Source organism: Populus euphratica, unplaced genomic scaffold, assembly GCF_000495115.2.
Source record: "Populus euphratica unplaced genomic scaffold, PopEup_1.0 scaffold413.1, whole genome shotgun sequence".
In the NCBI taxonomy this organism is placed as follows: Eukaryota; Viridiplantae; Streptophyta; class Magnoliopsida; order Malpighiales; family Salicaceae; genus Populus; species Populus euphratica.
Window position 1 is genome coordinate 13,278 of NW_011500055.1, and position 13,222 is coordinate 26,499.

The following is a 13,222-nucleotide window of genomic DNA, read 5'->3' on the forward strand; positions in this document are numbered from 1 at the left end:
ATTTCTCCTACATCAGTGGATGAACAACCTATTTGCTCAATTTCCTTGAGTAAGGACTCTGGGAATTGTGGAATTTACAAACATCGAGATGGGGAAACCTAGAAGGTGATTTCATCCAGTGTAGCCAACGAGAAGCAGCCGCCAACTCAATTGTATTAATGACTGGATACCTAGGAGATGAAGGCTTTATTTCTAACCGATTTGAGGTTTGACATGATAAAATTTAATTGATTTAATTGAACCAATCAAACCTAAATAAAACTGATTAAATTTAATAGTTTTTTTTTCTAAAAGAACATCAATTATTGGCCTGAAACTTGGCACACGCAGGTTTTTATTTCTAATCAGTTTAAAAATTGACCTAATCAAACTTAATTAATTAATTCAATTGAGCTAATCAAACCTAAATAAGACTTGATTTGATTAACTTCAATAATTGTTTTTTAAATAACATTATTTTTCATGTTGATTGAAAATTCTGCAACCACAGGCCTGGTCTAACATGGTTACAAGAGAATAAATACATGTGAAAAAACATTTCATGATTTTCATGGTTTCTTCAAATTATTTAATGAACGACAATATAAAGCATAAATTAAAAAAATCATATAGAATAACAGGTATATAATTAATAATTGATTACACTATATTACATTTCAGATGGCTATCAAGGTCTTGTACAAAATAAATAGTTAACACACAAATCTTATATGATTTGGCTTATTTCCTTGCTCCATAATCAAGCAATGATGCATAAATTAATTCCTGGAGATCCAAATCATGTTAAGGCCCTTCGATAAAAGAGAAACCTTATAATTCATCGTATGTTGGCCTTACCTTGGATGATGTGCAAAAGAAAAATCTTTATATTCCTTCCCCTACATGGACCAATGCCTAGGGTTTACAAATAAATTTTGGTCACGATACGTGCTACCGAAGCTGCTCCCCCAGCTCATAATCCACTAACGTGATCCATAAATCCAGCCCCTGGCAAGTTAAAGATGAGGCAAGTGAATCCTCCTCGAGGCAATTGACTTTGTGGACAAAGATCACAGAAGCCGCACCTTCAACATTGGCTCCGAAGTTCCTCGAGGTATGATAAAGATAGAAATCACAAAGCTTGTTTTTCGAATAGGATTCCTGAAAATCACCCACCACCCGGTTGGTGGGTTTAAGACGGTGGTTAATTTCTGGGAAGACAGCAGAAATGTCTCTGGGCTTGCATAATGGTCAAATTGTTGTCCCAAAACAATTTGGGCTCTGAATTGCCAGTGGCCGCATAGAAGATTGAGGCAGATGGGCCACACTGGCCCAAAAGAGACCCATGTTTTAGATTTGTTCTTTGATTATGTTTCCAAGTTTGGCATCATTTAGTTCGTCAAGAAGTGAAAATCTATCAAATAAGAACAGAATTTTCATATTAATTGCATAAAAAACAAATGAAAATCTATCAAATAAGAACAAAATTTTCATATTAATTGCATAAAAAACAAAAAATGCTTAAGACATCATACACTGTAATATCAAACAACACTGAAACTAACAAGACTAATGATGGTCTTTAAACAAAGGGCAGGTACAGAATTTCAAAATTGTGAGTTTATTCCAGGAAGAAATCCAGCTTGTGCAAACTACAAAACCAAGGGATTAAATTACATGGACAAAAAAATCTCAAGTGGTTGCCTCAAGGTTTTCACATTTTTTTACAACCAAATGAAACAATAAAAGAATATAATACAATAGGCTTAATGGAACTGAGAGCAATCCCTTTTTTACAACCAGGTGAAACAATAAAAGAATATAATGCAATAGGCTTAATGGAACTGAGAGCAATCCATTCTAATTTTGGTCAAATAGGAAAGGATGGATAAATGCAGAATTCAATTCCCAAATCTTGAGTGTGGCCTTCACGTTCACCCCAGTTGCATTGTTGAACAAGAACAGCCTTGCATCCCCGTAAATTGCTTTTGTTGGATAAATTCTTGATGTTATCACTCTTCTTCCTCCTTGAGCAAAACTCTCCACAATTGAATGATCAACCTGCATAAAATATCTCATCAATCATCTTCTAAGTTCGATGTATTTTCTCATAAACCTCATTTAACTTCTTGTGTGGCAATCATGAAGGTGGTCTATCTCCCTTACCAATACCCTCATTTGAAACTTTTCGTCTGTAAACACAGGAACTGTGCTTCCATAAACTTGTTTGTAAACATCTGAAGCTTTTGATGACCTGCATTATGCAACATCTATCAGTTTACAGCACAATCTTGTAGTCAGAACATTGAATTTCCATCATCATTCACCAGCCTGCCTCCCGAGGCAGCGGCGACACCGAAAACCCCACAGACAAGTTCATATATTGAGTGTGCAAAGATTAATCTAAAGAAATCTCTTTTCAGTAAGTAAATTCAATAAATCGATCTCAGACACAAACCTTGTTTCATCAGCACAGAAATAAGTTTCGACAATGCCCTCAGTTGTATTAACTGGCCGGAAAAATACAGGGGTAAGCTCTGAAAGTGTTTGGTCTGCTATGACTAGAAGACCAAATGGTCCCAAAGCACTCCTGTCCACAGCACCACCACTGCAACCATATTTTTCATGTTTTGTCTCTGATATTATCTCTATTTCAAACTCGGCGAATATGTCTAGCTGCCAACATTGTCAAAAGAAATTGTTGCTGAGAAGACATTAATACAACGTTACAAAAAAGAAGCCATGTCCAAGTTTTAGACGAGGGGTGAACAGACCTGTGTGGCCTGTCCAATGTCAAGTGGCACAACCGAACCAGGTCCAACCACAATCTCTGTAAAATCTGTGCTCCTCAGCCTCAAGCTCTCAATCTCTTCCACCGGCCATTGAAGTATATTAGTTCCAGTCTTGTTATCATACAACACGTTCCTTGGAATAGTCTGCAGAACAAACATTGTTAGAATTTTTTTTGCTCTAAATAAATCATGCCCGTCTCCAAAATACTGTGATTAAGCTAAGTCGGCCCGGCGATATGACACAGGTCATATTTCACAAAAATTTAGGGGTTTACCATTCAAATCTTGTTGACATTTTATTTTATTTTTTAAAAAAATAAATCTTTTAACCTTTTAAAAAAATTATATTTTTTAACACATGTGAATATAATCCTATCCTGATCAATTCTTAAATTGAGTTTAATTTTACTTGTAATTATGATAAAAATTGTTTTTTAATGTGTTTTTTTTAATATATCACAATAATATTTTTTTTAATTTTTTTACACCAACACATTAAAAAATCCAAAAATATATAAAAAAATAATTTGAAATAAAAAAATCTGAATTTTTTAAAAGCTGCAAAAAAATCGATTAAAACTTGCAATTATATCAAAACAAAATTAAATAAAGAGTACCTGAACAGAGGCCCATCCCTTGGCAAGATCATCAGTTTCAGTATCAGTTTCATTAATCCAGCCCCATAAGATCCTCCTTTGCTTGTTTTGGTCATAAAACGATTTTGATGCATAATACCTTCCATAATCCACCTGCAACCCAATGCCCACATCCTCCTTCGGATTATCCGGGGTCCATTTATCGGTTACAGGGTCATAAACCCCAATTGCATAGTGGTCCCTTTTTGTGTCATCCAAACTAGCCTTTAGCACGTGTTTGATACCCGCTCCCTGAGCCGAAGTATCCAATCCAGTTGACCCGTTTATTGCAACCGGGTAAAAATCCACACATTCCCACATACCCGTACCCGGAACCGCATGCAAGACCCCTTCCAATAACTCGTAGGTTGTAAAATTGGAGGTTTGGTACACAAGCGAAATGCCAATGCTTTTGTTATGTCTTGATCCGATTGTGATCCGCCATGTCCTATCGGGTCCCATCCATGCTGTTGTCGGGTCCCTAAATTCGTCAGTCTCGGTCCCGTTTGGTGGTGTTATAACCGGATTATTTGGATACTTAACCCAATCAATAAGGAGAGGATCGGATAGATTAGCAGGGTACGCGAGATTTTGGACCTGTACTGACTCGTTAGTTGACCCAGTATAGAGCATCATGATCTGACCATCAGGAAGAAGCGTGGCAGACCCGGTCCACACGCCATTTATATCGTACCAGTGATCTGGGACCATGGCGAACGGCAGGTAAAGCCAATGAATAAGGTCCGGTGATACGGCATGGCCCCATGTAATGTTGCCCCACACAGCTGAATCAGGATTGTATTGGTAGAACAGATGGTACCACCCCTTGTGAAACAATGGACCTGCAGGCAGACAATGGTTAGCCCCGTCACAAAATCACATGCTAGCTTTTCTTGTTGAACCGAACCAAGTTGAGCTAACCACCGGTCAAAAGAGATAGCACCCATCACTTCACAAAAGGGTTGAAATCATGTGCAGAAATTTAATAAGACCCCATCTAAGTGATAGTGATGCTTGCTCCAATATATTATGTTGCCTTATAACTCACTTTTAATTCAAGAAAATATGTGTGTAACTTACTTTGAATAGTTTTTTAATATAAAATAATAATAATAATAATATAAATGTATTGATATTTTTAAAATATAAAAATGACAGTAAATGTGATAAAATTCATATTTTTTTAATATATAAAAATGAGAAAATTTAACATGCTCTTGACTGCATGCTGCGTCTAGAAAATAAATTGTTGACGAACGTCTGCACGCACATCATCGTCATCATCCATGAGCAGGTTCACTTGGAGACCCTACGGACCCCATCCAACTTAATATATGGTCATTGTATTAGCCAAAACTGTATCCCCTTCCTGAATGCTCGGCAAAGTCTACAAGCCACTCGTTATCATGAAGATTTTTTTTTCATAAATTTGTGGTTTAGAGTCTTGAATAATTGTAATGATAAGTTAACTTGATTAAATCTAGTTTTGTCACCATAATTTTTTTTAAAAAAATTATATTAATTAAATAAAAAATAATTAACTGGTCGAGCCAGCAACTCGGTAACCTAAACTTTTTTTTTATTTTTTTTTAACCACAACCTCGAGCTCAGATTCACAACTATTTTCAACTCCAAATATATATGGCCATGGTAGCAAGTTAATGGTAGCCAAATATTTATTGTAATACTATTCGGACAGTATCAGCCGACCAATCTTCTTTCATTCCCTTTTCTACACAATATGGACAAATTTTCCACATAAAAAAGTCCAATTATTGCTATATATATATATATATATATGGATACACTGATCATATCATCAAATCAAAGTTGGTGAATGGACTAGAAGTTGCCAACCCCCACATGTGCATTATTTCGAGCCAATAAAATAAATAATATAATGATGATCAATTCCTTTTTAAATGCAAAACACTTCTAAGCTTTCGAGGGTCAGCTAGTCTCTCGCGTGATTGCGTGTGTGTATTTAGTAACGGGATATAGAGTATTTAAAAATATATAAATAATTTTAAAAAAAAATTATTTGAAAATATTTTTTAAAATTTTTAATATCAACATATTAAAATTATTAAAAAATACTAAAAAATATTATTTTAATATTTTTAAGCAAATATTACACTCTTAAATATTCTTTAAAATGAATAAAAATAAGGGACATTCTATTCTTTTAATCAACTCTTAGTTTTATAAAACACAAATCAAATGAAATATTATCTTTCTCTCATAATTGGTAAAGAAGAATAAAATCAAACTTCTTTTAAAATGATAAGTTAATCTCAAATTGATCTTAATCTTCTCTTATGGAGATTGAAATTAAATTTTAATTCTATATAAGAATAACAAAATAATTAAAATATCTTGCATTCAAAATTAAGAAATATTATTTTTTAGAGGTATTTAATTAATTATGCTGCACAAAAAAAATAAAAAAACTCAAAAAGCCCTTTAACATAAGAAAAACAAAAATCTACTAACCCTTCTTTATCTTAATGAATAATGTGTTCCATAAAAGAAAAATACGATTCTACCCATGAAACTAAGCAAAACGCATAATAAAAACATGAGCTATTTTAACTTTGGTTATAATAATAGCAGTGAAAAAAGATGTAGTGCTAGTTATGGAAAGGACGTACCATCAGGATCTGAAGCAGCAGAAGCGAAGCGATTCCCCCATCAAAGACAGCAATAATGAGAGGAAGAAATTACAGTAAGGATTTCATTAAAACAAAGCAACCAAACAAGGATAAAGATTTTATTGAAATATCGAGAAAAATAAAAAAGTTCTACAATGTTACCTACCATTAATAGCTAGAAATGAAAAATGAAGTGAAGAATTAATATTGCACCTACCATTCATCCAATTCTTCTCTGGTTGAAAGTGGTAGGCAGTTCTTTGCCATGAGAACATAGCATTTGTCCAATTATAGGAGACCTTATCACTGAAAAATGATGGATTTGACTTTGGTGATACCCCTTGAGCCACTCCTCTTGGCTCTGGCTCAGAAAATGACTCTGTAGGTCGTGACGTTGAAGGTGACCGGTTATGGTTTTTCTCAGGTAATGACTCTTGGCTTTGGTTAATGATTAATGCAACTAAAGATAGCAAGAAAATGAGGGAGGCAAGTATTGCAGCAAAACCTTTAAAGTGTCGCCGGATTCTTGCCGGAGAAGGGTTGTCTAGCAAGGGAGTGTATGGTGCATGTTCAAGGTCAGAGGAGGTACGGGAGGGGTTAGTGTCCATTTCTTTTGGTGGGAGGTTCGAGATATGCAAAAGTGAAGTGAAATGAAAATGGGCTTAAATAGAGAGACGGTGCTGTGTCAGAGACCCCTTCGCTAGGTAGATCAGACTAGGTTGAAGAGTAGTGGAGGCTCCAGCATGATCTGGTTGTTTATGGGCGTGGATTTGTGGTTGTCCAACTTACTTGGGGAGAGAGGAAAATGGTCCTAATCAATGGAGCATGTTTATGAGTGAAAAGGGGAAACAAATAATGTTTAGAACCTAAATAGTTGCTTTCGAATATAGGATACGAAATATTATTTTACAATACTCAAGATATAACCTGTATAGAAAAGGAAATAAATGTTTATTAAAACAACGACATGAAATATACAGCGGAAGTTCAAGCTTTGAATGGTAAAGTTCAAGGAATTAGGAAAGTGTATAATCGGAGGTAGGTGTCAGCTTAGCTTCATACCTTCTAGTCAAACTCCTTAAGCATATCTTTAGGGATTGAGATTTTTTACAAGGAAAGACACATGCAGAAACACCTCACGCTACCTTGCAATAACACACAGTAAAAATAGTAATTTCTGCATACCAAGATTGAATTTTTAAACTGGCTAATTATATACATTTGGAAATTCCTGTTTTATATGGCAAAAATTTGTTCCGGAATGCGCACTGCAAGTTAACAAGCCATTGAGCTGCTGCAATTCTTTGAAGAAACGTGATTATGTCAAGTGTTATTAGGAGATGTAGGTTGCAGGGGTGGGAAAAAAAACCGAAAAATTAATTAAATTAAAATATCAAATTATATATATAAAAAATTAAATTGATTAGAATAAAAAAAAATGATTGTTTTAATTTGATTTTAGTTTTATAAACCTGAAATTAAAAAAACAAGCTAAACAGGAAAAGAACTGAGCCAAACCAATTTGAAATGGTTTTTTTTTTAAATAATCAAACCAAAAATGATTGGTTTGAATCGGTTCCAGTTTAATTTTAGTTTGATTTTAATTTTGGTGTTTTAACAAAAAAAAAACCAACTGTTTTAACTTGGTTTTAGTTTATAAACCTGAAATTAAAAAAACAAGCTAAACGGGAAAAGAACTGAGCCAAACCAATTTGAACTGAATTTTTTAAAAATAATCGAATCAAAAACGATTGGTTTGAACCGGTTCCAGTTCAATTTTAATTTGATTTTGATGTTGGTGTTTTTTTTTTATATTCTGGTTATTTTTTATAAAAACCAAATTAAATAAAAAACAATAACCATGGTAAATTAGATAACTTGAAGACATCGGTTTTGATGACCAAACATTTCATAGATGTCCATAATTTAGTAAGGACCAATATTAGCCATTTGAAAATTAAATACTTCAAGAGGTAATAAATTTAATTTTTATTAATTGAAAATCTGGTTAATTAAAAAGAGTTTTATTTTTTATTAAAAAATCAAATAAAGTTTTAATCGGGTTGTAAAGTAACTCAATAAGTTGATCAAATTTAATGATATTAATTCAACACAAACCTTGAATTATTTGGCCACCGGGTTGATTTGAAAGTGGGTTTAATAACATAACATTTGAGTTTTTATTGGGTTTTGCGATTTTGAATAACCGACAAGTTGTTTGAATATGTCTCGCCATAGTTACTGCAAATGATATATATTGTCATTTAGGGTAATCACATTCCTTTCGAGTTTCTACAAGCTAAATAGATGGCCTTAAAAGCTGGACTTCTTAAAGAAGGAGCATATGAAGATTGATGCTCCTCATGCTTTGATTTTCAGGAGATTGGGAGATTCAGATCCAACACACATCTTGCGGCCTAACTCTGTAGCTGATTGTTTAGCTAATTTTGACTTCACCAAGAATTCTTTTGATGATATTTAATATTGTGTTGCAGCTTGATTAGGTCTATTTTATCTCATTTAATTTAATTTAATTTTTTTGGGGACCATTAGACCTTGATTTTGACAACAAAAAATTAATAAATAAATAAATGGCTTCGAAAGCTTGCCGCAACATCTTAGGAAGCTGTTTGAGAAAGCAGCTAAAATAATATTTTATAAAAATTTAATTTTTTTATTTAAAGTTATTTTTATTTATTAAATTTTTTTATGTGATGATTTTAAAAATATTTTTTAAAAAATAAAAAATATTATTTTAATATATTTTTAAATAAAAAATTTATATTTTTTAAAAATAATTGATATCATATTCTCATATAATTCTTTCTTTGATAACCAAACATGTCCTTTTCAGCCAATTGTAAGGGAAAAAAAAAGAGCAAAACTATATATTAATGAGATTCTTATTTCAACTTTGTTTAAAATCTACATCAAAATGATAATATAAAAGTAAATTTACTAACAACATTTTATAATGGAAGAATTCACTTCCCACTTAAACTAAAAAGGCATAGGGATGCACCTTGGATTATAAAAAATAATTTTTATTTTTATATTACTGATAGGAAAATGATATATTTGAACTTTTGTATCTTGATAAGAATTGCTGAGAAGGTTCTACAACAGTCTACACGTGTGCTCCATGTGGTAAGGGAAAAGTGTTAAATAATGACATGGAAATTAGCAGTAACTCCAATTTCTGTGATTGATTCTGACAACTACAAGGTCGGAGGGCGTGAATCTAGGCCTTTTTTCCCCTTCCTGAGAGAAAGCAATGGAGAAAAGCTACTCCAACCATGACTTTCACAGCATAAATCATTTTAAAAAAAAAAAAGAGTTCAAATGTATTAAATATTAAAAAATTTGTCTAAATTTACTTGATTGAATTTCAGTTTAGAATATTTTAACTTATAAATTTCCAAGAATAACTTAGGTTTAAAAAATTTATTTAGATTTACTTAATTTTATAATTTTTTTATTTTATTTTATTTTATTTAAATGATTGGAGACTAGCTTCAATATTTATTTATTATAGAATTTTTTATATTATACTATTATTTTTTGACGGATTAGATGAAGATGCAAGATGTAATTTATATATATATATTTTTTAATATTTAATTACTTAGAACAAAAATAGTGATATTTAAACTTTTAATCATATGATTATTGATTAAAAATTTGATATTATGTTAAAGAATTATGTTAATCTAATAATTTAAAAAATTACAGAGATATAATTAATATATATTATACTTACAGCTTAGAAATACTTTTTATTGTAAGGTAAAAAAAAAACAGATATTTTGTATATATTAAATTTGATAATGGTAAATATACGAGAAACTAATTGATCTAAAACATACATATGGAGACACACACAGAGTAAGAAACATGGGGTTGCATCATCTCCCTTCGCCATCATGACAGCAATCATAAAGGTTGTGTGTCTGGTAAACATGGGAACATGTGAGATGACTAGACGTGTCCAGATTGATTGTCTCTTTAGCCCTTTCAGCAAAACCACCATGTGAAGATGAAGCTACACCATGCATGTATCCAGATTTTGGCCACAGCATTCTTAGATCTTGAATTGTTTGCAGCATTTGCTCGAAGAATGGTAGCTAGCTAGCCATGAATTTCAGTTAGGAGATCACATGATCTAGCTAGCTGATCATGGAATCCAATTTCTATAAAGGCCAAAATAATCCCATCCCTGGCATATATATTCCCGTCCTCAATGCCCACACAAACTCCTATCTTTTATCTGTCATCTCATCATCGATTCAAATACCATTTTATATTTTGAATATACATAGCTTGAGGATAGCATTTCAAATAATATATTACTTGAAAAGTTCGAGCATTGTATCATTAAAATAGAAATCGTGTTCCATGCCGTAAGTGGCTGTTTCTCGCAATCAATCTACACCTCTTGCCGGCATTGGTTTGCTTCAAATAATTAATTACTCTCTTGTTTTCATTATTAATTTAATTGGTTCATATGTACTTGATCGATATTCCTCCATTAGATCATCCATTTAAATATTGACAATCCATTTGTTGGATTATCATATGAAGAAGATGTTTGGAATCGAAAGACTTGTGTTACCCTTAAATTAAGGTTGAAAATCCAGCCCACACTTCAAGATACTTCTATTCTTGAGTCAAAATTTGAATTCCATGGTGTTATTCAATTATTTTCTAACAAGTGTTATTTTCTTTTAATAGTGTTCACCATCCTACCATCAAAGCTCGTAATCAATGAAGTAATATTTATTTATTTTTTATTAGAGAATAATTTAAATTTTGTTTTAAAGTATTATCTAACCATTTTAATTTTTAAACTAAAATAATTATTAAAGGATTGTATTTGCATTTCACAATATCTTATTTTCATTTGATGAGATATATTACAAAAAAAATATTATATAAAATATATTTTAAAGCATTAACTCATTCATCAGTTTAATTTCTTGAGTCAAGAGAAAAACTTTCACTAAATTTAATCAAACTTATTTCGTCTTCCGTTCATTCTTATCTCATATACGTAATCCTACCATCAAAGCTCGTAATCAATGAAGTAATATTTATTTATTTTTTATTAGAGAATAATTTAAATTTTGTTTTAAAGTATTATCTAACCATTTTAATTTTTAAACTAAAATAATTATTTAAGATATTACAGAATTTTAATTATTAATTAAAGGGTTGTATTTGCATTTCACAATATCTCATTTTCATTTAATGAGATATATTAAAAAAAATATTATATAAATTATATTTTAAAGCGTTAACTCATTTATCAATTTAATTTCTTGAGTGATCAAGAGAAAAACTTTCACTAAATTTTATCAAACTTATTTTGTCTTCCGTTCATTCTTATCTCATATACGTTAATTTGCTTGGTTTTTTCGAGCAATGTTTCTCTTCCTTTATTAAACCTTGCGTTATTGAATACTAATATTTAATACTAATATGTTACGAATATATGGCGTTCTTGATCATCCTTGTTGATATATATATATATACACGAGCATGTACCTTCTTCCTAAAAAAATAAGCTGTGGCTTGTGCAAGAACACAATTTTTAATTCTTTTTTTTTTTTTTTATCATTCCTTGTTGATATAGACCTTCAAAAGAATTCCAATATGAACGTTCAAATCCTATCTAGAAAGATGATAACTCCATCATCTCCAACTCCACGCCATCTTCAAAACTTGAAAATATCATGGCTTGATCAGTTTCTCTCACCGCATAATTATTTACCTTTCATTTTCTACTACCCATCCAATGGTGATGAAAATAACGAAGAAAGAAGCAAGCAATTACAGAACTCTTTATCAGAGATATTGACCATCTTCTACCCACTTGCAGGAAGGTACATTGATAACAATCTCATAATTGATTGTAATGACAAGGGAGTTGAATATATAGAAGCCCAGGTAAGCGGTTGCCTCTCACAGCTTCTCGAAGGAGGAGAACTTGAGACCGAGCTGCGGAACCATTTGGCTCCACATCCAGTTCAACCTGACAACAGTCCTCTAGTACTAATCCAATTCAACATGTTTGAATCCGGTGGGGTGGCCATTGGCTTGTGTGTGACACACAGGGTGGCTGATGCATATACAGTATTTACATTCGTTCGTACTTGGGCTACAGCATGTAAATTAGGGGTTGATAAAGTACCACATTCCCCAAGTTTCCAATTGCCTTCCTTCTTCCCATCAAGAGATACAATATCTTCTCCTAATCGATTCATCGGCCGCAATCATCACAAGATTGTGGTTATGAAGAGGTTTGTGTTTACTGGTGCAGCCTTGTCGAAACTGAAGGCTGTTCTTAGTGCCAGTACTGTCAAAGGATCACACCAGCCGACACGAGTCGAGGTCGTGACAGCAGTTATATGGAAGACACTAACAATGGTGGCTCAAGCGAAACATGGTCGGTTAAGGCCTTCCCTCTTGTCGCATACGTTTAACATGAGAGGGAAGATAGCAATGCCTATACCTGATAATTCTTGTGGGAACTTCATAAATGTGGCACTTTCACACTTTACAGCAGATGATGAGACCAAGGTGCAACTTCATGACTTTGTAGATAGTGTTTACAACGGAATAAAGAATATGGTATCAGATTGTGCAAGAGTTTCAAGTGATGATGAGTTATTTATTATGGCGGAGAAGATCAGGATCGAGACGATAAAAGCATTTACCAGAAGCGAAATGGATCTCTATATGTTCAATAGCTGGTGTCGGATGCCAGTTTATCAAGCAGATTTTGGCTGGGGAAAACCTGGTTGGGTTAGTGGATTGTATGTGCCTGGTGTTGAGATGGTTTTTCTTGTAGACACTAAAGATGGTGATGGAATTGAGGCATGGGTGAGCTTGGAAGAAGATACTATGCTGCTTTTTCAAGAAAATCCTGACATTAAGGCATTTACTGGCCAAGAATTATAGTATCATCACTACTGGACAGAGTCTTGATTCCGTACCTCATGATAGCTTTAAGAGTTTGATTTTATCGGATCATGTCCCCGAAGAGACTACTCAAGGGAATTGACTTCGAGAATAAATTATATGATACTAACAAATTTCAAATAATATGAGTGCAAGAAACTTGGCGTGTTAAAAGTTTTGCAAGAGTATGGCTTCAACAAGAAAT

The 13,222-nt window shown here is 32.7% G+C and overlaps 2 protein-coding genes across 3 annotated transcripts; one reads left to right on the forward strand and one right to left on the reverse strand.

Annotated features, from left to right (window-relative positions):
* Nucleotides 1–1,582: 1,582 nt before the first annotated feature.
* On the reverse strand, nucleotides 1,583–6,891 carry LOC105107803 (beta-fructofuranosidase, soluble isoenzyme I-like). Of its 2 annotated transcripts, XM_011001849.1 has the most exons (8): nucleotides 6,275–6,891; nucleotides 6,058–6,066; nucleotides 3,389–4,248; nucleotides 2,754–2,915; nucleotides 2,438–2,655; nucleotides 2,146–2,233; nucleotides 1,837–2,040; nucleotides 1,583–1,767 (listed from the first exon to the last, which is right to left on the reverse strand). In XM_011001849.1, the coding sequence occupies exons 1-7, from the start codon at nucleotides 6,663–6,665 to the stop codon at nucleotides 1,840–1,842; spliced, it is 1,929 nt and encodes a 642-aa protein (XP_011000151.1). In that variant the 5' UTR covers nucleotides 6,666–6,891; the 3' UTR covers nucleotides 1,583–1,767; nucleotides 1,837–1,839. The 2 variants fall into 2 exon arrangements, with proteins under 2 accessions (XP_011000151.1, XP_011000150.1); XM_011001848.1 differs by lacking the exon at nucleotides 1,583–1,767 and having other exon boundaries at nucleotides 1,769–2,040.
* A 4,760-nt stretch (nucleotides 6,892–11,651) lies between these two features.
* LOC105107802 (pelargonidin 3-O-(6-caffeoylglucoside) 5-O-(6-O-malonylglucoside) 4'''-malonyltransferase-like) lies at nucleotides 11,652–13,221 on the forward strand. Its single transcript, XM_011001847.1, has one exon. The coding sequence runs from the start codon at nucleotides 11,710–11,712 to the stop codon at nucleotides 13,015–13,017; it is 1,308 nt and encodes a 435-aa protein (XP_011000149.1). The 5' UTR covers nucleotides 11,652–11,709; the 3' UTR covers nucleotides 13,018–13,221.
* Nucleotide 13,222: the final 1 nt, after the last annotated feature.

What these genes read in the sequence shown, in the direction of transcription:
- LOC105107802 (XM_011001847.1), top strand. Translation starts at nt 11,710, where the DNA reads ATGAACGTTCAAATCCTATCTAGAAAGATGATAACTCCATCATCTCCA.
- LOC105107803 (XM_011001849.1), bottom strand. Translation starts at nt 6,665, where the DNA reads ATGGACACTAACCCCTCCCGTACCTCCTCTGACCTTGAACATGCACCA. An exon ending in AGGGATGGGCCTCTGTTCAG is followed by an intron (nt 2,916 to 3,388) that starts GTACTCTTTATT and finishes TTTGTTCTGCAG; the next exon opens with ACTATTCCAAGGAACGTGTT. An exon ending in AGTTTCAAATGAGGGTATTG is followed by an intron (nt 2,041 to 2,145) that starts GTAAGGGAGATA and finishes TATTTTATGCAG; the next exon opens with GTTGATCATTCAATTGTGGA.